This window comes from Podarcis melisellensis, assembly GCF_964234715.1.
Source record: "Podarcis melisellensis genome assembly, chromosome: 9".
NCBI classification, from domain to species: domain Eukaryota; kingdom Metazoa; phylum Chordata; class Lepidosauria; order Squamata; family Lacertidae; genus Podarcis; species Podarcis melisellensis.
The window spans coordinates 35,259,341-35,284,698 of NC_138541.1; the positions used below are offsets into that span (position 1 = coordinate 35,259,341).

At 43.2% G+C, this 25,358-nt stretch overlaps 1 protein-coding gene across 2 annotated transcripts in view; it reads right to left on the minus strand.

The window, feature by feature from the left end:
- Window positions 1-115: 115 nt before the first annotated feature.
- The window catches only part of TBC1D9 (TBC1 domain family member 9), a 50,227-nt gene continuing 24,984 nt past the window's right edge, over window positions 116-25,358 (minus strand). Inside the window, exons 6-21 of one of the 2 annotated variants that reach the window (XM_081925939.1) lie at window positions 25,092-25,299; window positions 23,149-23,355; window positions 18,861-19,070; window positions 17,650-17,800; window positions 16,001-16,215; window positions 15,047-15,164; window positions 14,224-14,509; window positions 12,247-12,376; window positions 11,864-11,962; window positions 11,696-11,764; window positions 9,555-9,795; window positions 8,394-8,459; window positions 7,427-7,513; window positions 4,964-5,038; window positions 4,765-4,865; window positions 116-2,368 (exon numbers count right to left, since the gene is read on the minus strand). In XM_081925939.1, the coding sequence (XP_081782065.1) occupies window positions 1,667-2,368; window positions 4,765-4,865; window positions 4,964-5,038; window positions 7,427-7,513; window positions 8,394-8,459; window positions 9,555-9,795; window positions 11,696-11,764; window positions 11,864-11,962; window positions 12,247-12,376; window positions 14,224-14,509; window positions 15,047-15,164; window positions 16,001-16,215; window positions 17,650-17,800; window positions 18,861-19,070; window positions 23,149-23,355; window positions 25,092-25,299 (2,965 nt within the window). In that variant the 3' untranslated portion in view covers window positions 116-1,666. The remainder of the gene's footprint in view (window positions 2,369-4,764; window positions 4,866-4,963; window positions 5,039-7,426; window positions 7,514-8,393; window positions 8,460-9,554; window positions 9,796-11,695; window positions 11,765-11,863; window positions 11,963-12,246; window positions 12,377-14,223; window positions 14,510-15,046; window positions 15,165-16,000; window positions 16,216-17,649; window positions 17,801-18,860; window positions 19,071-23,148; window positions 23,356-25,091; window positions 25,300-25,358) is intronic. The other variant, XM_081925940.1, reaches the window with a different exon arrangement.

Here is a 25,358-nt window from a genome sequence, read left to right on the forward strand (position 1 = left end):
TTGGCTACCCCTGTTGTAGAGAAAGTCTCACTCCCCTGCAATAAATCTGATTTCTCTGCTATTTAACTCAGTAGAAGTCAAGCTAAAAGAGTTACACCATGAAAGACAGTTGCAATTTTCCATCTGATAATAGTTTAATATCTCTTTCAAAAAACAAAAAAGAGCCTTGATTACATTTACCTACTGTGGCTAAAACCACGTCAGACAGTTCAGTATCTTAAATAAGAATTAAAGCAATAGTTTTGGCTTAAAAAAAATACACCTGGAAAAGTTACATGATCATAACATACAATATATAAAAAAACAAAAAGGAGGTGGAAAGATTTTCTGAAGGCAGCAAATATAGTTCAGGCATGTAAGAATGATTTGGACCTAATCACCTAAGAAATTTAAAAAATATTAGGCACAATCCAGTCCTATCACAGGCACATTCAGAGGATTCCCATAGTATCAACAGAGCTTTGCCCCACCCCCAGACACGGGCATGCGTATAGATAGTGTGTTTGAGGTTGGCTGGGGGCGGGGATGGGTCTCTTTGAGCCTCTTGGAACCCTCTGAGCAAAGGAAATATGTGCACCATGGAAGTGAGTTGTGCCGCCATTTAATGTTTTGGAAAAAGAAGCAAAGATTCAAAGTGCAGGTGCTCCATTTGTCATTCAACGTATCATTCAGTAAATTACATTATACATTATTCATCCATAATAAAGTGACAGTGTTTTCATTAAGACTTTCAAACATTCAGTTACATTTCCTTGCAGATCCCCCCCATTACATTCCTGCTAATAACTGTTTTAAAATGAAGACTTAAGCTATGAATTCTTAATCTACCATACACTAGGTTTAAAATGTTCAACAACATACAATTATCTACAGAATTATATTAAAAACCCTCTCATTTTTAAAAGGGGTACTATGAATTGTTTAGGTCAGGATGTTGGCATGTGTCAAGGCAAGTCCATGGCGGTATCCCTGAAGAATGTATTTTAAAAAGTATTAGGAATCACTGGCCTCTCTTAAAAAAAAAAAAAATTATATCAAGAGACATCCACCAGGGATGCTGCACAGAACTTACTTTCGAGTCCTAAACAAGTTGACAGCATCCCTTTCTATTTTTAGCGCAGCCTACTAATCTCGTGACAGGCATCGGGTTCCAGTGCACACATGGTGCTCCCTGCCTGCAGCAGCTTCTGCTTCCCCATTCACGGCAGTGAGGGAAGCAGCTCTGCGTGAGCCAAAGGCATGTGAACATTGTGCTACCTCCCTCAAGGGGAATGGCAAAGACAAAGGAACTCCATGTGCACGCTGCAGCACACAATGCTTCTGCCACTTTTAAGTTCTTCCAGTTTCTTCCTTACCAGGATTTCAGGCCCGTTTTTAAAACATACACAAACTTTGTTCATTGTACTAATTGTCACCATTTATCCATGGATAGCAATACTAATAACATACCCACCACTGACAATGATGCCCTCCCCCCCCTATATATTGACAATAAGACAAGCATTCTGATAATGTTTCCCACAGCGAGAGAAAGTTCAATATAACATGTTCACATAAGCAAGAACTACCACCTTTTGAAAACACCAGGACCTGTGCCAGGCAGTAATAAATATGTAATAAAAACCAAAAAAATAGTTTTTTAAAAACCCTCCCTACCTGGGCCCACTTAGCCTGACATAGCAGAGATTTCGTAGTCACTTGCAGATATTATGGGTTTGCCCATCATCCGCACATTCTTGGCATTTGTAATCCTTGCCATCATGCAGACTGGCTTGTCGAAATACCGCACCAGGGCAGGTTCAGTCAAGAGGGAAGCCAGAAACTGCTCAAAGGTGATAGCCCAGTCTCTGTCGATGCTCATGCTTCTGGGTAGAGAAGGGTTGCTGCTTCGCACTAAAACCGTGTCCTCGCCGATGTCTTCACAATGCAATTTGTCTTCCTCATGAGAGCCTGCACTTAGGACGGAATAGGAAGACATGGAGCTGTCGTCTTTAGTATCGTCATCTGAAATAAGCATGGAAGAACCAGCTCCATTGTCTCTAGGAGAAGAATCTTCCAGCTTGATGTCCTCCATCTGTGTGCCATCACCACAAATATTCTCTTCCTCATCCGCAAGGAAGCCATCTTGAAAAGGGTCACGTTGTCCAAGGTGATACTGCTGGCTTCCCTTCTTCTGAAGAAGTGCGTTCTGAATGGCTTTGCTGCTACTCTCTGCCTCCTTAAGAGGCTGCGCACTAAATAACTTACCAACTTCTCCAATCTCCAAAAGCAAACTTGTCACAGCTGCAGTAGCGTGGTAAAGATCCTGCTCATTGGGGTCTTCACTAAACATGTTATACATTGTCTTGCACAATTCAATAAACTGCCCCTAGATGCAAGAGAGAGGAACAAGGTTTTGTTTCTTAAATATCTATTATACTTTTGTATGGGGCTCCAAATTGTCTCCCATTCTAGATCGTGAGCATGTCCACATTTGCTTAGCTTCAGCAGTAACATGTATTAGGTGCTCCCAGTTAACTGACTGAGATGCAAGAGAATTAATGGGAAAAGGAAAAGGAGAAAGGCACAATTGTTCTCTGTATATTCCTGGACATGTAATACCAAATTAACAATTACCAATATATATTTAAACTTGACAAAAGCAGTTCATTTTAAAAAAATTCACATGAGTGTTACTAGCATCTGGTGCTTATGCCAATCAAGCAAACTTTTCTGAGGCAGATTATGGCAACAGAGATTCTTGCAGATTCTTACCCAAAAGAATGCATGCGCCAGCCTAAGCTGCCCCCCTTAAGCTATGTAGAAAAAGATTAAAAGTTAGGCATTTATTAATTACAGGACTTAATCTCAAAAAAGTATGTGTATACGAGGGGAAACTGTGTGTATCTATAGGTGACAACCGAGCCATCCCTAGAGGGGTGAAATAATGATGCAAATCATGTTCTTTGGGTGCACTGTATTACACAGGGAAAATCTGCCTCTGAAATTTGAACCAGAAGGCAGAGAGCCTAGACTCCCAGGTCTTTGAAGAAAATGTCTAGATTAGAAGAACTCTGAATGCTTTTAACAGGTGACAGGGATTGACTTGGAAACTATATACGTACAAAACATGCTTCTAACCCCCTGCAAGTGCCTATTGAACTTGCCTAGGCCAGCAAAAAACTTTAAGACATTTGGGATTCAATTATACCAGTTGTTTTACTTTTACTTTGGATTCCCATCCTGCTAAAAAACAGAAAAGAGCAGAGTACACTCTAGAAATTACCTTCATTGTTAACTAAATTCAGAGTGCAGGCTTTTTCTTTAGGGTTACTTACAACATTCTTTGGCTTTAAGCAATTAAGCATTAAGTGAACTAACGGACTTCAGGATTTGCCCCACATTCCTGCAGTTGAATGTGAATATGTTGAGAAAACAAAACTACCAATCTCTCTCTCATCCACATACATGTGCCTTTTTCAGAGGGAGGAACTTTGCTTTTTGAAATAGGGGAGGGGGGAAATAAGCGATGCCACCAGCTGACTTTTGAATGCAGGCACACCCCTCTTCCCATGCCTGCTTTTCTGGGGGCTGTAAAAGGGGATCCAGGTGAACCAGGGGGGCTGCCCAATCACAGGCCAGTGTTACTTAGCATTTGGGGCCTGTTCCCAAATGAGGCTGCCTCCACGTAAAGGTGTGGAACCCCCGAAATTGCAGGGCCCAGAGTGGTCACCCTGATCCCCTACTGTGTAGGACAACTCTGGATGACTAATTAAACAATCTATGAGGAGGAGATCCAACCTTGCAAACTTCCCTGTTGTGGGCACATAAACCATCACCACTCTGCCATCTGTGATAGCAGTAACAGCAAAAGAAAAGGGGGTGTCAGTGAGATCACAGGCGTCTTTGGATCTGCTAGATCAGGCTTCCTCAACCTCGGCCCTCCAGATGTTTTGAGACTACAATTCCCATCATCCCTGACCACTGGCTAGTTAGGAATCATGGGAGTTGTAGGCCAAAAACATCTGGAGGGCCAGGGTTGAGGAAGCCTGTGCTAGATCTAAACAACTCTCCTAGTCCCTGACATGTCCCCAGAACAGATTAGAAAGTGCACCAGCCCTGGAGCTGGAGTTACTGATTTTGAAAGCTACTGGAACTAATGGGAGAATAAACTCTGAAAGAAAGAAAACCACTGGTCAAAAAAGAAGAAAACACCCTCAACACAAGCAAGGCTTTGGATTTGGTGGTGTCTTGACTTTATATTCATATTCTTTCCCTTCCCTCTTATCTCTCCCTCTCACACAAACTTCTGCCAATCTTCATTTCATTATGCACCTGAAATTTAAACAACTTTTTCCAAAGGATTGTGCATGCAAACAAATTGTGCATTTTTCTCTTCTATATGAATGAACTTCAAATACATCAACAATATTCTATCAACATCCCTCTTCAAATCTTGCTAATAAAATAAAGGCGATTCACTATTTAAAAGCCTTACATTTTTGTTCAAAAATGACTAAAGGATTTGATCCACAGATTTGTATGGGTTGCTGCATGCATTCACCTGTTGAAAAAATGGCTTATGCTGCCAGCTTTATCACTGATTGCCAGCTGGGGGGAAGTGGGGCAGGGGCTCCTTTATTTGCATTTAGAAGTGTTAGGGACTAACATACCGCCTATGTTACAGAATGCACTACTTGCAGACTCAACAACCTACCCTGTGCTTAGTTGCTGGATACAGGGACTGAGACCTTACACACCTTTTTGTGTGTTAACAAAGCTTACCTGATTGAGTTTGGGCAAGGCCTTTGCACTCTTTGCTTTGGCTTTATTCTCCTGGCTCCACATTCTAAGGTAGTTTCTATTATCTTGAGAGTTCTTCTTACCTAACACAAATGTTTTGCCAAAAAGCAAGATTATTTTTTGGGGGAAAAGTTGGATAATGAAAAATTATTTCCCCATCCCCTCCAATTTAACTTCATACCTTTTTCAGTTTTCACACTCACATTAACGAAACCCTCATCTGCTCCATGTTTGTTCCTGCCATCTACGCCAACAACTAATGCACAGAAAAAACAAAATTAATGCACTTTGAGACACCTCTGTATTTACACATTTGGTTACATTAGTACAAGCCCAGGAAAGCTGGTATCAGCCAGTCCTTCTCAGGGTGTTTCCAGACATGTAGCAATTCATCGCTCTCTTTTTTCACAACACAGCTGACGAGTATCACACTTTTGGTAGGTGGGAATCCTGCTGCGATCTCTCCACACAAGAGGGCATGGCATACCATAGACGATAGCACAATTCATCTGAGTACCATCTTTTTTTAAAAAACATCCCTTATATTTAAAAAAAAGCAGCTAATTTCTGCTGCCTCTATATGCCATTCTCTGCCTATTCACCCTCAACTGGGAACCCAGCCTGAGCCACAACCTCAGAGAAGGTGATTGGATATGCCCTTTCCTCTCCACATCAAGTAAATTTCTGTGACCTTTGTTCACAGAGGGGGTACACCAAAAGGATTCAACACCTTTCTGGTCTTCTGAAACTCCCCTCTAATTTAAACTACAGTGGTGCCCCGCAAGACGAACGCCTCGCAAGACGAAAAACCCGCTAGACGAAAGGGTTTTCCGTTTTGGAGGCACGTCGCAAGACGAATTTCCCTATGGGCTTGCTTCGCAAGACGACAGCCCATAGGGAAATCTCCGGGACAGTGGGGAAGCGCAGCGCGTCTTCCCCGCTGTCCTCGGACCTCCTCCGAAGCCTGGCGGCGGGGCGGGGACACCTCCTCCCGCCGCCGGGCTTCGGAAGGATGCCCCGATGCCAGGCGGCGAGGCGGGAAAGCCTCCCACCGCCGCCCGGCATCGGAACGATGCCCCGAAGCCGAGCGGCGGGGCGGGAAAGCCTCCCCCCGCCGCCCGGCATCGGAACGATGCCCCGAAGCAGGGCGGCGGGGCGGGAAAGCCTCCCCCCGCCGCCCGGCTTCGGGGCGGGAAAGCCTCCCCCCGCCGCCCGGCATCGGAACGATGTCCCGAAGCCAAGCGGCGGGGCGGGAAAGCCTCCCCTCGCCGCCCGGCATCGGAACGATGCCCCGAAGCTGGGCGGCGGGGCAGGAACGCCTCCCCCCCGCCGCCCGGCTTCGGGGCATCGTCCCGATGCCGGGCGGCAGGGCGGGAAAGCCTCCCCCCGCCGCCCGGCATCGGAATGATGTCCCGAAGCCGAGCAGCGGGGCGGGAAAGCCTCCCCCCGCCGCCCGGCATCGGAACGATGTCCTGAAGCTGGGCGGCGGGGCGGGAAAGCCTCCCCCCGCCGCCCGGCTTCGGGGCGGGAAAGCCTCCCCCCGCCGCCCGGCATCGGAACGATGTCCCGAAGCCAAGCGGCGGGGCGGGAAAGCCTCCCCTCGCCGCCCGGCATCGGAACGATGCCCCGAAGCTGGGCGGCGGGGCAGGAACGCCTCCCCCCCGCCGCCCGGCTTCGGGGCATCGTCCCGATGCCGGGCGGCAGGGCGGGAAAGCCTCCCCCCGCCGCCCGGCATCGGAATGATGTCCCGAAGCCGAGCAGCGGGGCGGGAAAGCCTCCCCCCGCCGCCCGGCATCGGAACGATGTCCTGAAGCTGGGCGGCGGGGCGGGAAAGCCTCCCCCCGCCGCCCGGCATCGGGGCTGAAACGCCTCCCCCCGCCGCCCGGCTTCGGGGCATCGTCCCGATGCCGGGCGGCGGGGCAGGAACGCCTCCCCCCGCCGCCCGGCTTCGGGGCATCGTCCCGATGCCGGGCGGCGGGGCGGGAAAGCCTCCCCCCGCCGCCCAGCATCGGAACGATGTCCCGAAGCCGGGCGGTGGGGCGGGAAAGCCTCCCCCCGCCACCCGGCTTCGGAACGATGTCCCGAAGCCGGGCGGCGGGGCCGCGAAGCCTGGGCGCTCCCGCTGCTTGCGGAGAGGTCCGCGAAGCCTGTCCTGGACCTCTTCTGAAGGCAGGCGGGGGGCAAAAGTCTTTGTCCCCCCTGCCTGCCTTCCCAGGGGCTTTTAAATCGCCCCGGACAGCGGAGAAGTCCTCCGCTGTCCCGGGCGATTTTAAAATGCCGCCCGCCAGAAGAGGTCGGGGGAAGGCGGTTTCCATAGGAACGCATTAATTGATTTTCAATGCATTCCTATGGAAAACCGTGCATCGCAAGACGAAAAACTCGCAAGACGAAGAGACTTGTGGAACGAATTAATTTCGTCTTGCGAGGCACCACTGTACTCCAACCATGAAGCTGATGTGGTTTTTTCCCCTTCCAGAAGGCCAAAGGGAAGAGGGTGATTTATTAAATCCACAGTCCTGATATTCAGAGAGAAAATTGCAGCTGGCTTCTGTTTTATTTTGGGTGCAAGAACCTTTGAGTTTATATTTTAAGGGGAAATTGATGCAGTCATGAAAGAGGAAAGATCTGAGGTAAAGTCCAGTACCATGTGTACACTCTGGTGTGATGTCTTCAAAGAAGTACTGTGTTGCTTCAAAAGCAGAATCTGGCTCTTCTTGATCCGAGGATGGGTCTGCGCATAGAAGCATCAAGCATCATCATACTTGGACAGATCAACCGACCCACTTGTACATATCAAAAATGCCAAACCCCCTCCCACTACCAATATATATATTACAGATTTTTTTTAAAAAAAGTAATTATTTCAGGGCAATAATAAATTACTAATGGATAGGTTTATGAAACAGCATTTCCTATATAAAAATGCGTCTTAAATGTCTGATATAAAATTCTTGGGCACAGATGTCCTTATATGTGCCAATTTAGATGAACAAAGGCTTAATTATGGTCTTTGTTGAAACATGCAGGTTCTTGGAAGTCCATTGCTGGGCATCACAAGGCAAACACATAAATGTCAGGCAATTTGTGGATGGGCCCTAGACATTAATGGCACATGTTTTAATAATAATGGAAACAACAAACTATTGCATACCCGCAGCTTCCAGATCCTGCTGGATTACAACTCCCATCATCCCTAACCATTGGCCATGCTGGCTGGGGCTGATGGGACTGGGAAGTCCAAAAAAGCTCTAGATGGCCGCACAGTCTCCACCTGTTATTTATAGTAACTAGATGCTATGTATTTATTTTTGGTCTATATGTTTATTCCATCTAGCACTGCCGTGCATATCTTTTTGATGACAAAGAGAGTTATGGCTATGCCTCAGAGCACAGCTACCCCTCCCATTTAGTATGCACAAATAGAAATCCCAATACTGGTTGGTGGATGAGTTACAGCAAATGTCCCATCAACAGATGCAATCCTATGCATGTCTACTCAGAAGTAAGGCCCACCAAGTTCAGTGGGTCTTACTCTCATGTTAAGGAGGTCAAGAATGCCTCCACCGTTAGCGGAATCTTTAGGTATCCGGAATGGCCCTCTGCTTACTTACCAGGCAAAACATGCATTTTATACAGTAGCTTCAGCTTCTCTGTAAGATCTCCATGGCATGCTGCACCTAGAAGAAGTCACATTTGCTGTATCAGAATTACTAATTATATTTTAATGCGGCACACACAATCTCCCAGACATTTAGAAATTATTTATCTATCTTAAATAAGGAATTATACCTTATTTATATGTAACCTCCACAAACATACATTGCAAATGCAGTGGGGGGGGAGGATTTACCTGCTTCTTTAGACGCTATATATAGAGAAAACAAGGGTTATGATGTAGTAATCCATCCAATTTGGCCACATAGATACAATTTAGACTCCATGTCTGAAGACATAAACTCATGTATTCCAAATTAACTACTGAAGAGGGATCAAACAGTTAAATACTGGACTTTAGCTTTATTTTGGGGATTGTAAACTGTGTGCACATCCAATATGCATCTCAATTGCTTAGGAATATATTTGCATAATTGCAGTTTACTGTTTGTTTGAATCCACCCACCACCATTGCCTTAATCTGAAAAAAATGTTGCCATATTATCTCACAGCAGAGTACATGCTGGAGAAAACTTTGACTATATGAGAATTTCACATGCATCAGATAAACTGGACTTTTGTTAGAAAAGACATTATGCCATGAGCAAACTTTACTGGTATACAATGTACCTCTTTAAAATTCTTAACCACAAGATATTGAGGCATTAATGTGCTGAGCGCAATTCAGATGTTGCTTGGCTTTTGGGATGACAAATTCTTTACACACTTCAAGTGTTCCAATGTGTTTAGATTGTGGCTTATTATGTAATTACTACACAATAAATATATATCTATTTTATTTAATGGCAGAATCCAAATCCAACTAAAAACTGCAGGTTAACAGGTATAAGCTCTGATATTTCCCTTCTATTACATTAAAAATATATAATTGAATGGGTTTTTTTGGGGGGGAGAGAATAGTAATTGCTCCCATTAACCTATTGCTTTAAAATGATATAAACATATCCAGGTTATGAGAGCACATGTGTATATAGCCTTTTAAAATGCAATTATCTCACATAAGGCTGCATACCAAGCCAATGATTTCACAGTTAATGCAACTGGGAGAGACAGGCCTCAGGTTTACTAAAGCAGTTAAATACATGCATTCTTCTTACTTAGTCCAGAGACAAATTCCCGAAAGTTGATTAAGGAATCTCCGTTTTCATCCAACAATCTGAACAAGCGTGCCGCCAAAACATCAGAGTGAGTACCACAGGCCCAAGGAAAGAGGAGAGCAAACATGCCCTTGAATTGTTCAAAGTCAATGCGGTACTGTTCTAAATAAGGCAAGCTTGGGTCATGGCGGTCCGTGGCATTGCTGGTGCCTCCCCAGTAGCAGCTAGTGAGATGCTCTGCCTGAAGAAAAGCAAGGCACACGACATTGCCATTATTAGGACAATATTCACATCACTTCTGGCAGCAGCATCTGCCATCATGATTTACGCTACTTTTGAACAAATGCAATTGTTGACAAATTCCACCTGACCTAGAGTTGGCACACAGAGTGGTTAACATTACAGGACTATTACTGCCACACCAGGACAGAGGTGTCAGCTTGAGTAAAATATTGGGAGGGGACCCAGGTAAGCCCCACCCTGCATAATCGGTCACATGACATGGCACACTATTTGAATGGCAATGCCCATCAACTGGGAGGGGAAGGAATGGCCCCCTCAAATATTTTACTGGGGTGGCTGAAGGAATCTCAGCCCCTAGGAGTTGGCGCCTATGTACCAGGATGACACTTTCTTCATAAAGCACAACCGTAACACAGAACCTAAATAAGATTACACCATCTACATTTTGTAGTCACAGAATCTTTTCTATTATGAAAAGTTCACAGGTACTATGGAAACACTGGCTATACACCCCCTCTCCACACATGTGAGTAACGATCAGGGACACGACTGTCCACCATGGAAAAGAAGAGTCCAGCTTGCCCGGTTCAAATCTTGCATCTATGAAAAAGCGTTTTATTGATCGACTGATTTCATTACATTTATAACCTGCTTTTCTTGTCTAAAACTCAAGATTTATTAACCTGTGCAGGCGGAAAAGGATGCTATCCCGACTTTGTCTTCTGCAGACAGAAAGGCTCCTTCCATTCACTGAAGGCTTTTGATCAAGTGCAGAGATCCCACTAGTAATGTGGTGGCGACAGAAGGAGTGCCACCTCTCCTCTTACGCAGTTCCAGAGGATTCCCAACCCTCAATAACAGTATGGGAGGTGATGTTGAGGGTTTCAGTCAGTTTCTTCCACCCTCTGCCAGTGGGGCTGTCCCTCAAGTTGAACTCCACACAGATAATGCTCCTGCCCATTGGAGTGAAGTCCAGATTCGGCCATATGTACTGATATACATCTCAGCTTCCATTATACAATGGCTATAGGGACCTTGCTCCAGTAATTGACATAAACGGCCTCGGCCCAGTATACCTGAAGGATATCCACCCCCCTTCATTCAGCCTGGACAATGAGGTCCAGCTCCAAGGGTCTTCTGGTGGTTCCCTCATTGCCAGAAGCAAAGCTACAGGGAACCAGGCAGAGGGCCTTCTCAGTAGTGGTACCCGTCCTGTGGAACGCCCTCCCATCAGATGTCAAGGAAATAAACAACTATCTGACTTTCAGAAGACATCTGAAAGTAGCCCTATTTTTAATGTTTGATCTTTTATCATGTTTTTAGTATTCTGTTGGGAGCTACCCAGAGTGGCTGGGGAAACCCAGCCAGGTGTATGTATGTATGTATGTATGTATGCATAAATGACTAAAACAACAGCAGCAGCAGCAGCAACAACAACAACAACTAAAGGAGGGCTGCCTCTCCAAAGTTAGTGTCATGGATCTGAGCTCTCTGGATTGCTACTGAGTTCCTTTTTCAACATATACTGCAATGGTATTTTTGCAAAAAGTTACTGGATTTTTAAAACAACAACCACAAGAACAACAATTACTTGTGATTACCAATGTGAAAGAGCATCTACATGACAATTATATGGTTGGTTTCATTTCCCAATCTACACTTACTTTAATTAAAATATTCCATCCACATATTTACCATCAAAGTGGAAGTGAAATAGTTGCTTCTGCATTATGGGTTGAACTCAAACACAGCTTATAGTTTTTTCCTTTTTCAAACTGTTTTGACAATCAACTGAAATTTCACTGAAATCGGTGAGAAAATATATATGGAAGGGTACACAGGCAACCTATATAATACTACTAAACAATGAATAAACTAGACAGCTATTTCAAATTTACCTTGAAAAGGGCATAGAGTTCCTCCAGTTCATCTATTGTAAAAGAGGTTTCTGTCACTATGGTTCGTACCTTTCAAAATTTGTAAGCAGAAAGAGTTTAGGTGCATGTAAGGCATTAGAAACCAAAACTCAAGAGACAATTGATTAAAATGGCACTCCAAGAACCTACCACATTGCGTTTGGTTGTGTCTTCTAGAGTCTGGATCACCTTCAATCTCTGTTTGAATCTCATTTGTTCAATCAAATCTGCCCGTATGCTTCCAAATTTCTAAAGGGGAAAATTATCATTCAGCTTTGCTGTAAACCTAGACAGTCAGATCTGTAACTGGTTAAAGAACAGGAAGCAAAGAGCAGGAATAAATGAGACTGTTCTCAAAATGGAGGGACGGGAGAAGTGAGATTCCCGAAGTATCAATATTGGGACCTGCACTTTTTAATATGCTCATACATGACCTGGAGTTAGAACAGTGTGGAGCCTAACATGTTGTTTGTTTTTGTGTTTGTTTCCTCACGTTTTTACATTTAATCACTGATATTTTTTCCTCAAATCACCTCATAGGATGTTCTGATGAGCCTGAAGATATCCACCTCAGGATAAGGCCCTACATCGTCACTGAGCAGTGAGTGAAGGTGAGGAATTGGTGGCAGAGTGCTGTCCTTATTGGTCACGCTGTCCAAATACCTACAGGTGGGAAAAGGAATCAAATGGAAGCACTGTAAGGCACGTCTTTGTGTGTAAAATTAATCCAAGCTTAAAAGCACTGTACATTCCATTTGTCCCCCAAAATTTATTTAAAACACTCACACCCAGCAAGTTCAGGTTTGTAACAGTGCTTAGTATGGGCATCTCCAGGTAAGGGCTGGAAATGCCCCCTGTCTGAAGCCCTCAAAAGCCACTGCCAGTCAGGGTAGACAATACTGAGCTACATGGACCAATGGTCTGAGGGAATAAAGGCAGCTTCCAATGTTCCTAAACAGCTCAGAATGAACTCCAAATGATTGCAGATTATAGCATCAACTCTGTAAAGGAGACAATTACTAAACAACCTTGTGTTTGTGATGGAGACTGGGAGATAATGGCTCAGCTAAGGCAATTCAGCTGCTCCCTTCCAGTTAGCTAAATGAAAATAATAATGTTGGCAGAGCTTGTTGATGGAAGTCAAGTGGTAGGATGTCTGGTTTTTGAATAGTCACAGAAAACCATGTGGAAGAAAACGCTTCCCAGAGAACAGCATAACCTGTGTTTAAACTCTGAATAAGACAGACCTGAATTTAAGCACCAGCCTAGTAGCCATAGGCCAGGCATAGGCAAACTCGGCCCTCCAGATTTTTTGGGACTACAACTCCCATGATCCCTAGCTAACAGGACTAGTGGTCAGGGACGATGGGAATTGTAGTCCCAAAATATCTGGAGGGCCAAGTTTGCCTACGCCTGCCATAGGCTATCAGGAATGCCATGCAGGGTGAATGTTGTGGGCTAGTGGAGGATGGACTGAGTGCGCCATCCCTCCTCTCAACCCAGCATGAAAACCAAGTGGGCTGCTAGAGGAGGAAAGTCCCATTTTCTACACCCAGCATGCAAATGCAGCTGCCATTCCAACAGGCTAGTAAAATCTTTTGAGGCTAGTAAATTCTATAGGCTTGCTTGGACTGTTGTTCAGTTTGTATCAAGAGACTGCGCCATATAACTGAGTTGCAATGCATATGCTCTGCATGCATGAGATCCCTGGGTGATTTCTCAGTATGAGCCCTTAGTAACAGAGCTGCGAAAGACTTTGCTTTGGGTGCTGTTGCCAGTTCAGCACTGTCAGTACTACGTGGCACTGAATCATGTTAGTGGCTCCTTTAAGGCAGCTCTTTCTAATAAAATAAAATCATAGTGCCAGAGACGGGGGAAGGGGGGAATAGACTCGAGCAAAGCTGCTCCAATGCTAGCTAGTGGCTAATTAGGGAGACAGAACACGATGAGTCAAAGTTATTCGTTTAATGGCTATGCTTTCCCTTTATTACATGGAAAGCCCTTTTGGCAATGAAATGCTACTAATTTAAATAGGGGAGTGGTGTGTTGCAAGAGCATTATGTACGACGGTCCCAACTGCAAGATATTTTAAGCTTAGTTTATGTATATGCTGCTTTTCCACATGGAACTGTGCTGAAAGTAGCTCACACCAAACACCTACTTACTGTCAACATATATAACAACTGGAATATGTAAAAGCAAATTTGTTATAAGACATTATAAATTCAAACAAAGCAAAAAAGCAGTTCAATACATATCTTATAAATTCAGCATTACAATGAAATAGTCTAGACTTAATGCATAACAATTACAGTGCTGGGAAGAAGCTGTGGGGAGATATTTAAATATTTAACCATCCTAGTTAACAATAAAACTGCTAGTACATTTGCAAAAAGCTAAGCAGGGTCCTGTATGGTTTCAAATTGGATTGGGGTGTGTGTGTGCTGTGTGTTGAGATTCCTGCATTGCAGGGAGTTGGACTAAATGAGATTCCCAAAGGCAAAACTTACCTTCCAAGCACTGTCATCGCTTCCCCGTCATCTTTACAATTCAGCAACTTGTCAACATTTGCATCTAGCACAGCCAGTGCCAACTGGAATATCACCTTTATGCCTTCATAGAAGAAACAGTCCACAACAACCACGGCACTTTCAAAGGGCATTACACTGAGGAAGAGTGTGAGGAACCAGGAAAGGGATATAGTGGAGATGACCCCCAAGTCCTGCATACAGTCATATAATTGTGGAACATAATCTCGAGCTAACTCTTCAAAGACACCTTGATCCACCAGCGCTCCTGCGAGACATAATCAGTATTTAACGTATATGAAATGTTGATTCGTAGAACGTGCATTTAAGCCTATCTAGAAAAGCAGTGTGCAGTAATTTTGCAATTAGCTTACACTGAACTACATTACAATATCTTGCCACTCAGGAATCATCCTTTCATCGTTAATTTACTTTTTGGGTTTGTGTATTGCAACTGACAAACATTACAAAAATCCATTACTCTGGGTCTTATTGCTCTAATTGGATCATCATAATAACATAAGGTCTTTATTGATTTTGACTTTTGCAGACTAAAAACAAAAAATATATTTTATAGACTAGAAACAAAATAGGGAATGGCTATGTTTGGACATGATGTGAAACAAGATATAAAAGGCAGTTCTCCAAAACACAAGGCAGAAGCCCAGCCACTCAAATGTCATTCAGCATCAATGAATTCAAGTATCCCTCCCCCATTGGCAGACCAAACCTCACTTTCCGGCAGCTTAAGAATTAGGTCTGAAATTCCCAGTGATTATGTTCTTACAAGTCTCCTTTGACATACCAACAACTCTCGTGTTGTAGTAATCTGGCAGCATGCGCTCACACAAAGCCACAAGCAGCCAGAATGCTTCCTCTTCCTTTGCATACAAAAGCAGTACCGATGTAACAATATTCATGGCCTAGAAAAAAGTACATTCAAGAGTACATATAGTAGATGTTAAATGGTCTAGATAACAGAGTCAATCAACAACAGCCCTAGCTTGGGCCTAGTTTCAGAAAGTAGCAAGTGATTCCACAAAGTATTTTTCGAAGATGTTGAACCATGTAGCCTGGCCAACGTCAACAAGTTATCACACACTGACTCTCTCTCTCTCTCAGTCTCCCTCATTTCCCAGTCCCTTGGAAATGTGCAGAGGCAAAAGCCATGCTTTTCAAAGTCCAAGATATGTGACTAAAAATGGAGAAGTAGTCTACTGTGTTACTACATAACAACAGTTTTAAATCAGTCACCAGTTTTAAATCAAAGTCACTCCCTTTAATGGCAAACCAGGTGGTGGATGCTGGTGGTTCTGTAGTAGCCACAAGATGGATGTATCAGCATGCTAAGGGATCCCTGAGGTTTGCAGAAGTTCTACCCCACCCCAAAAATCTTAAAGAGAAAATCTTAAACATCCAGATGCACACAAGCCCAATGACCATCTGAGTATATTCAGCAGTGTCAGTTGGAAATGAAAACCAGAAAAGACCCAAGTGGGGGGGGGGAGGAGAGAAGAGTTGAATGTCCTGCTTGGCTGGACCTTGAAAAGGAGAATTCCTGTTATAAGGGATCATATATTGCACCATTTTGCTGCAAGTCCCACTTGTTAAATTCCAGGAAGATTTAAAATTTCCAACCTACTCTACTAGATCAAAATTTACCATAAGTGCACGGAAGGTTTGGCCTCTGTGTGCAACAATAAATAGAGGGATGAGTGAAGGAATTTGGGTTCTTCAAAATGAAATGAGTTTGAATTACCTGGCAGTATCCTATGTTTGGATTTCTAAATGCATAAGCAGTTAGTACTCTCCTCAGAGCAGCAATACCCATCTCATTCTGGAATGCAGGATGCTCTGGGAGAGAGCGGTGCAAATCCCTCTCAATCTCTTCTGTGGCGAGATTGTATTTCCCCATAGACTTCTCCACCAAGTCTTCATAATAGCCAGCGTGGGTGGCCATTTCATTAATAGCTCCTAAAAATGCAACAGAGCAAAATTGACAAAAGAGAAAGTAGGTTACAGATATAGGCCAGGATCCAAAACAACTGCACAATGAGTTGTGCATGCCCAAGAAGGACATGCCCCCCCTCACCCGCAATGCTAATTGGCAAATCATTTTTGAAGCTAAGTCTGTGATATGGCATAAGGGTTTGCTGTTAAAATAATAAAAAAACTCTCTCACCATTCAAATGTGCCTGAAGTGATTCTTTGGATTTCAGCCACTGAGTACAATAATCAGGTCCTATTCTTACAAAACCTCCCACGCTCAAGTTAACTGCCACAGACCTTTGGTTTACCACAGTGAGTTAACACACCTGCCTCCTCTTCTATGAAAAGTTTTGCAGACTTAGTGGCAAGCCTACTGTGAGGGATCCAAGATATTCTGTATACAACCCCAAATACAGTCATACTAACAAGTGTGTTTGTGTTTCTGTGTACACACACACACACACACACAGAGAGAGAGAGAGAGGGGGGGGAAGAGGGAGAGAGAGGGAAATGTTCATTCAAATACTATAGCAGAATGCAGTTTTATGTTCTGTGGTAAGCTACTTATAAATAGGTCATAAGAAATTTGCAATCCCCTTAATAGTTTCTCACGCCTATTATGTAAGCCCACAAAAAGCCTGCTTTGAGTTTTAAGTCCCACTGCTGGCTCCATGATTTGGGGTCACTTCAGCAAGGCATCCTCAGCTGACCCCAGATTGGCTGCACAAACTGAGAATTCTATCGTTCCGTCTCTCTCTGTCTTGGTGCTGCATATAAAGCAAAAACGGTAGGGCATTGGAAGTGTCTGTTCAGGTGCATGGACAAAGCTCTCACTGCTCCTTTTTTCAACCCAGGAGAACAGATTTAACTGGTAAGATCATTTCTCCCTAATTTAAAAAAAAGTATCTGTTAATCCCTAGCAATTTAATGAAGTACACATTAGTCCACCTGCCTGCTGTTAACTAAATTCGTTGTGGAACTTGACACCTAGGCCTACATCACAGAGGAGAATCGTGAAGGACCCTTTTATATGCTTTGCTGTACACTTCTTCTGAAGCAAAATTATTTTGGGCTGCCAGGAAGACACTATTGATTGACCCGAAAGAAAAACAGTTTCCTGCAGTGAATAGCAAGCCAGCTTTCCCACCAAGACGTTGAACTTCCAAATCTCTTATTTTGTTTTCACTGGTTGGTAAAATATACCTCACCAATTTAGGCCACAATCCTAAACACAATTACCAGCAAGTAGAGACTTTCTTCTAAGTAAACAAACTTAGGAGTGCAATTGTCAATCTCCATTTATCTGAAGCCAACATGTCCACTAGGGCACTGACATAATGAACTCCACAGAAGGAAAAAGATCATATGGGAAACCTTTGACTTACCATTAATAAAACAATGTTATCTACTGATACCCACCTGACAGGAGTAGCCAGAGTTCCCCTCTCATGCTTTCCGGAATACCTTTCAGCACAAGGTCTCTTGTTTTCTCAGTCCGATACATACAGATGCCTTGGCCATATTCTGCGAAATGAATCTTCCAAGCTTGTTCTTTCAAAAATTCTTTTGCCTTAAAAATAATGGAGAGTACGATATACAGAACTAAAAACGCTGTGTTACACAATCCTGTAATGCAAAAGAAGAAGCCACCCCCCAAAAATGTCATTTAATCCTTAATTTTATTATCAGGAGTAGTGTTTCAGCAAAGCTTTCTCAGTATACTCATTTTTAACATGACATTTTCTCATCTTGATGTCGCCTCCTAAGCATTTATGTATGTCCCCATGTACAGACGTATTTGCAAAAAAGCTACAAGCACTAACTATTATGACATGATGATTTCAAAATACACTAAAATGACATGCAGGCAAGGAACATTTTCCACCCAAAGACCACATTCCCTTCTGGGTACATACCCATGGCGGGCATGGCTAGCGGCAAGAGTGGGTAGAGCAATGAGTGCAAATTACCTCTGTACAGTAGTAGGCGAGTTTCCTACACAAACACACATCCATTTCTCAGCCCTTTTTGCTTTCCTGGGTGGAGAATAACAAGAGTTCAAGGACACATTTCAGCCAGGCAAAAACACTCAAGGAGAATGTTGCTGTGGGGGGGGGGGAACCTTTAGAGAGATCCAAGGGCCAGCGAGAGGCATCGAGGGCTGCATTTAGTCTCTGGGCCTGAGGCTCCCCCACCCTTGGGATCCCCATCAATCTCTCCCTCCACCTTGTTGACATTTCCATAAGGAAAATTAATAGGTCTAAGTCAGTGGGGAGGAACCTCAGGCCCAGTGGCCAAATGCAGCCTTTTAGGCATCTCTTTTTGGCCCCACTCCGTCCCAAACACCACATGAGTGCTTTTGCCTGGGTACAATGTGCCCTTGAGCTGCTATGATGCCTTTCGCCTGCCTGGATGGAAGATGACTGGTGTGTGTAGCAACCTGTGACACTTTGTCAGGGCTGGAGTGTGACCTGCTGTGCCAAGGTAAGAGTCACCTTTCTCTGCCCACTCCTGCATCTGTTCCTGCCCACTGCTGGTATGAGGAAGGTATAGTTCACATCTGTTAACAATTAATGCAGTAATCTAAATGAGAGCTAAAAAAAAAAAGGAAAGAAGGCGGCGTGACCTACTAATTTAGGGTTGAATTCTTCAGGTGAACGCCTCCGGTACATGGTCATTAGTGCCTGGGTTACAGTTGGGATGCTGTTGCCATTCAGGTTGAACTGCCGCTCTCCATCTGCTTCGGAACTAAGGCTTCTCTGAGGGCTTGAGGAGAGAATGCTACTTGTCCTTGAATATACCTGAATGGAGGAGGGGGGAAATCCCCACAATTTTATGAACTGTTCAGGTGCGGGAAGGAAAAGGGCAAGGATCAGTTTGTTTCCACCGTGCTAGAGTAGTGGTACCCACCGAGTTGCGAATTGCAGATGCACACAAGGGCTTTCTGAGTTTTTAAATAGCTACATGTCAGGAAGCAGTTTGGCCCGCGCCTCTTCTCCTGTCACACTGCCTACCCTTCTCCGCTGCCAGCCTTTGTGCTGAGCTCGAGTAATTGGAACTACAGAGGGTGGGAAAGGAAAGGGCAGCCAGACTGCAGCACTGCAGCAGACAATCCACTTTGGCCAAATGTATTCTGCCATGAAGCCTCAAAGGCATGACCCACCCCCACCCACGGCACTCGAGTCAGAAGCCTCAACCCCTTCAAATTAGAAGCCTGCACCATGGTTGTTTGCAATGCTGAGTTCCTGTGAAAATCATAAAGAAACTGCAGTGGATTTCAGGACCGACATTCGGACAACAGAAACAAGCTCCAAGGAGCACAAATGCATCCAAGCAGTAAAGCATTCATTCCTTTTTGAAACGTTTTCTATAGTATCCCACACCCCAATGCTGCACCACATTATTTGAATGGAAGTGGAAGGTTTTCAATGAGCAACATAATATGTTTATGAACTTCCACTGGCAAGGTTATTAAAAATATGTACCTAATCAGCAATCTAAGAGCTGATTTAGAAGAGCAATAAAATAATGCTAGTTCTGAAGGATATTGTGGTCCACAAAGTCAGAGCAGCTGTTTGCCAGAAGACATTTGCACCTTCGGGGTTTATTATTATTAAAGAGGAGCTTTGTATAAATAACAGCTCCCAGAAACTTAATTGGTAAAAGCACTGGGCAAACTAAATGTGCAACAGCTCTCTTATCAGAGATGCTCGCCTTGTTGGGGGAAGCAATATTGCAGTGGGCCTCTTGTGGCCCTCCTGTAATCATATCCTCCTGTTAGTAGTCTGGCAATTCAATGGATGCAGCGCCATGCATATCTGTCAGACTGTGTCCCTGGGACAGTAGCCGTATTCATTTGCTGCAATAATCTGTGGTTTAGCTCTATGTGGATGAGCCAGAATGAGTCTGAGTGAACCTGGGACGCTGGTTTAAAAAAAAGAAACAAAAAACAAAGGCAACAGACCTCTGGTTAGTTTAATTGGCCAGCTTAATAACCCAGGATCCCTTGGAAGGGGAGCATGCTGGGTCTCATCCAGGTAGTGGTAAACCATGGTTCTGCGCTACTAGCAATTGTGGACAGTGTGAAAGTGATCACCTTAATAACATAAAAGATGGAAGCCAAACTGCAACCAGATTCGTCTGGGAGGTAATAAAGGGGAAGCAGAAACGAGAAAGGCTCTCCAAGCAAGAATGGTGAACAGCTTTTCAACACTGCCGTTTTAAGTTAAATTGATTTTAATGACTTTTTTAAAAAAGTGTTTAAAGAGACAGAGAAGTCTCTATCTTTTCAATGCTCTTATGTGTCCCCTTTGACTTCCTAGTTCCAGGCGGAAGCTTACTGTGCATGAAGTCTACTGCCATCCATGCCTGGAGGATTGTGTTTAATGTGGGGAAAACAACAAACCGCCTTGTGGTATCTTAGAGACTAGTTCATTTCTTATAGCATAAACCAAACAATGGAACTTCAATGGGAAATTTCAGGGTAGGGTAAAAGCTGCTGAATTAGATGTTCAATCTATCACCTGTGGCTTGAATTGAAATAACAGGTTCTAATCCCACTACAGGTGTTGAATTAATTTATCAATGCCAGGATGCTTCTGTTATCAACAGTGTTTCATGAATATCTAAGTAATTATTTTGCACACACTTGAGCATTAACACAAATCATCACTGTCTTAGTTGCTTTTCCCTGTCTGCCCAAGTTTGTGGGAAAAGCCTTTACCATGATACATGTGTTAGTCTTTAAAGTACCACAAAATTCTGCTGTTTTGGCTGCAACAACCTAACACGGCTACCCCTTTGGGAACCTGGCTTGGTGTATCACAAGTTGTTTGGACCCACAGCTGAAAGAAGCCCCATGACCATATTGAGCTGAAAGCAGGAACTGAGGGACCATTGACTGCTTACTGACCTTTCCAAGACTGTGAAAGTATTTATACTTCCAGCCATTATTAAATCAGTCATGCTCAAAAATAGCACATGTCAAAAGACAAATACAGTTAACTAAATCATCTGATTCAAAGAGGTGAACTTTTAAATGGCTTGTTGCCACTTTTTTAAAAAAAAAATCTGACCATAAGCTAGCCACTATGTCTTAAAATCTTCAGTCTTGGTCATTTGGTCATTTCTCCAAGCTCATTAGAATCCATTTGTAATATAAACAAATTACTTTTATAATTAATTACTGCAATTTTATGTACACTCCATCATGCTACTTTCTGCTGGGTTTTTACTGCCTTGTATTTCATTTCCAAGTTGGCATACATTCAGCAGTCAATAGCTGGCATTTTGCTGACACCAGCATTAGGCAACTTTCCAGACAAGAGGATATATTCTGAATATGGGTAAATATTTCCTCTTCCCTTCCCAACATTTAACCTTAGAAGCAGATAACCTCTTTTAATAGAGGATACTTGGTTTTTCTGAAACCAAGGTTCTGGGATGCAGAGTTAACAGTTGCTGATGAAATTACTCAGTCTCCATGCGCCAGACTGTGTCTTTTTCCAATTCAAATATACACATAGATGTGGTTTACAATGCAACACCAAACCACAGGTTGTAGTTAGGCACCCAAGTATTTGGCCCGTGTGTTTTTTGGTTCCCACACACCCAAGCAAACTTATAATTGAGGGAACCAAAGTATGCAAAGCACTAATGGTCTGTTTGGTGAGGCAGAGCCATAGAGCCACCCACCCAACACTGGCCTTGCTGCAGCTTACCTTGGCAAGGTTAGGTAAGGTTGGGGCTGTTCAGATGCAGCACCAGGAGTGCTAAATTAGTTGCACTGTTGCATCTGCACAAACCTGAGCAGGCCATCATCCTGCCCCTAGCCCTGTCCAGGTAAGCTATAGTGCCACCACTCCCACCACCACTGCTATGAACTTGAAGCTCCATGATTTGACCAAATTGGGCCAATGTGACCAGCTAAGCAGTCTTTTTTTGAGGGGGGTGGTATTAAGACATGCTAAAATAGGCTGTCCCCATATTGCTGACATAGCCCTTCAGCACTACATGAGAAGTGCAGAAACAAATATTCAACCCCGGTTGATTTGAGCTCAATCCTGATATCTGTTTCAGATTTCAAGAAAATGTGAAACAGGATAGTGCCTCTAATTATGGGCAAAGATCTTCTTTTCATTACTTGAATGTAGCTACAGCTCCTCTCCAAACCCTCTTGTATAAGGGAACAGGGGTTCTGAGTCAAAGCATAACTTTAGGAGCCTTGACACCACTCATTTATAAGTTCTGTGGTATAGAAAAGGCTTTTGATGCAGTGAACGGGCACCTCTGATACATGCAAGTCACAGTGCAACTGTGTGGCAAGTAGATAACATGGTGTAAAGACTTTTTTCTGTGTAGACTATGTCCTCTATCATATGGACTAGCATATATTTCCATAGATATACCCATAATTACTATTACTGGATGCATAATTACTATTACTGGATGCAGCTATCAGAGGTGTCATTATGCTATCAGAGGGCATTTATTATGTCCAAGCAGCTTTCTTTCCCATAAAACCTTGATCATACATGTTCTTAAAAGCCAACATAAGATTTTCAGGGAAGTACATGATACAGTTTTACACCCTACACTATCAGAATGCAGCAGCAGCCTTCTGCCCAATGTGCAATTTTTACATGTCCAGGAAAAGACTGATATGAAAGCATTTTCAAACAGTCAATGGTTGATGTGCATTCTCAGATGGAAGATAGGCATGAGAGGGTTTAACCATATGCCTACCTAAATGTTTGGCTCAGCAATTCGTTAAGAAGATCAAAGCCTCATGTCAATGGAGTTCTGCAAAAAGGAATCTTTACACTGAATTTATTACTTGGGAGCAGCTACTTGAAATTATATAATTTTACTAATCTGAAATTAACTGAATACTTCCTGACATTGACGACATCTACTCACCTCATCATCTGAGCTGTTGTAACTGCCAGAAATCTCTTTTTCAGAGTATATTTTGGAAGTAGTTTGCTGGAGAAAATCAGAAATTCTCTGAACCAGAAAGTCTCTGTCTTTTAAATTGGCAAAGAGAAATGTCATTCGATTTTTGGTGCTAATAGACAATGGGCTAGGTAATACACTAGAGCTGTCAGCCTTTTCCACAATAGTCACCTAAGGGAGAGGAGGGCAAAAGAAAATACACACATACAATTGGTCATATTCCAATAACATATTCCAACAATATCTGGCAATGGCACAATCTTAAATACAATTGGATTATCTGATCATTTTCTAAGGCACCCTCACAGCAGTGAAGCTTAATATCTTATGGCCTTTCCATGTATCCATTTCTGCACACTTCTGGAGCTGCACAGGGATCACAGTCTTATGATATAAGACTAAATAATCTATGAGATCTATCAGTCTGAGCAGGTCTACCAGAGGCACCTAAGGGTGAGGGTTTAAGGGAAGAGGTACAATTTTCTTCCAGGAACTCTGAGAGCTCTAACATTTTGTTATTTAGCAAAGAAGTGAGTAAATATCTCTTGAAAGGAGCACTACTGCGATTTAGCAATTCAGCCCTTGCAACGATGATGTTTCAGAAATTTAGGAAATCTGCATTTCAGAAAAAAAAACTGGCCAGAGCAAAAGCAAGGTACAAGATGGTAGCAGAAACCTAAGAGTAGTATGCAGACAGGTTGTCTCATTTAGTGACAGTCTCGTGCCACAAACTGTGCTAATGCCAGGAATATAGAAAACTGCCTAATACCAGGTCAGAGAATTTCTCTCTCTAAACCAATATTGCCTATCCTGAATGGCAATGATTTTACACGGTCTCTCATTATCATCTGCTGCTTGAACACTTTTAACTAGAGATGAGAGGGACTAACCAAGGACCTTCTGTATGTGAAATATGATTCTATTTCTGAGATATGGTCCTGCTTCTAAGTCTTAACATTGGCTCATATACAATTAACTGTGTAACGTTCTCTCTCTGTGTGTGTGTGTGTTTGTGTGTGTGTGTAGTTGTGAGATTTTCATTTCAGGAACAGTGCATTAGTTAGAAATGAAAACAGTATGCTCAAAGACCCTTCTGAAGACCATGAAGAAAAGTTTTTAAAAGCTTTAAATCACTGCTTCCAGATAGCTTATCAGAAGCAATAAAAATTGCATTAGGCACTTCAGGATAATAGGCATTTCAATGTACAAAGGCTTTAGTTTCAGTTTGCAGGGTTTTTTATTTTAATGATCTATGGTCAAGCATTATTACAGAGTTTTAATGTTTCATTAGCAGAAAGGGTAATTTGTTGCCATCCTCCCTTTCATTTAACATATCCTATTAAATTGTATTGAAATATCAGCAGCTATGTCTCAGTTACTTAAATGATATTGTCTTAATACTTCTCCCAGCCAGGTTCTTACTTCCTTTATATAAGCTATAGATCTGTTCATAATGCAAGAGAGCCACATTAACAATGCATATTTCCAATTAAAAGGGAAAGTGTTTTAATAGTTCTTCCTAAGAACATGAAAGTAGCCCTTGATCAGGCCAATGACCCACCTAGTCCAGCATCCTGTTCTCACAGTGGCCAGCCAGATGTCTATGGGAAGTTCACAAACAGGACCTGAACACATCAATACTCTCCCCACTTGCAATTCCCAGCAAACTTCCCAACAGGTCCTTTTTATGTATGACTTATAATACTACTACTACTACTACTAATAATAATAATAATAATATTAACAGGACCAGAAATGGAGGGATCCTAATGCAGAGACAGTGCCAGTTTGTTGTAAATTATACTACGCAAGCAATGGAGTTCGTTGCTGAGATGCTCCCTGGAAGCTAAGGAGCCTGTGAACTTGACTTACATGGTATAATAAAAATGGCCGGACTTGATACCCACCTCTCGTAGAGGGATGATGAGGCTGCACAGGTTTTCTTCCTTGCTAGTGAAACAGATGTAATTTGTAGACACAAACATCTGACCCAAGATGTGCATTTTGTTAAATGGAGTCCAGAGGGTACAATCGGTATGTCCATCTAACTTTTCGTCCTTCGGAAGCCGGAACAAAGCACGGTACCTTTCACTCTTTGCTCTAGCATCAAGATCCCTGAAGTGAGCAGTTCAAAGTTTCGTTGTTCATATTAAAATTCAATGTGCATGCGTATG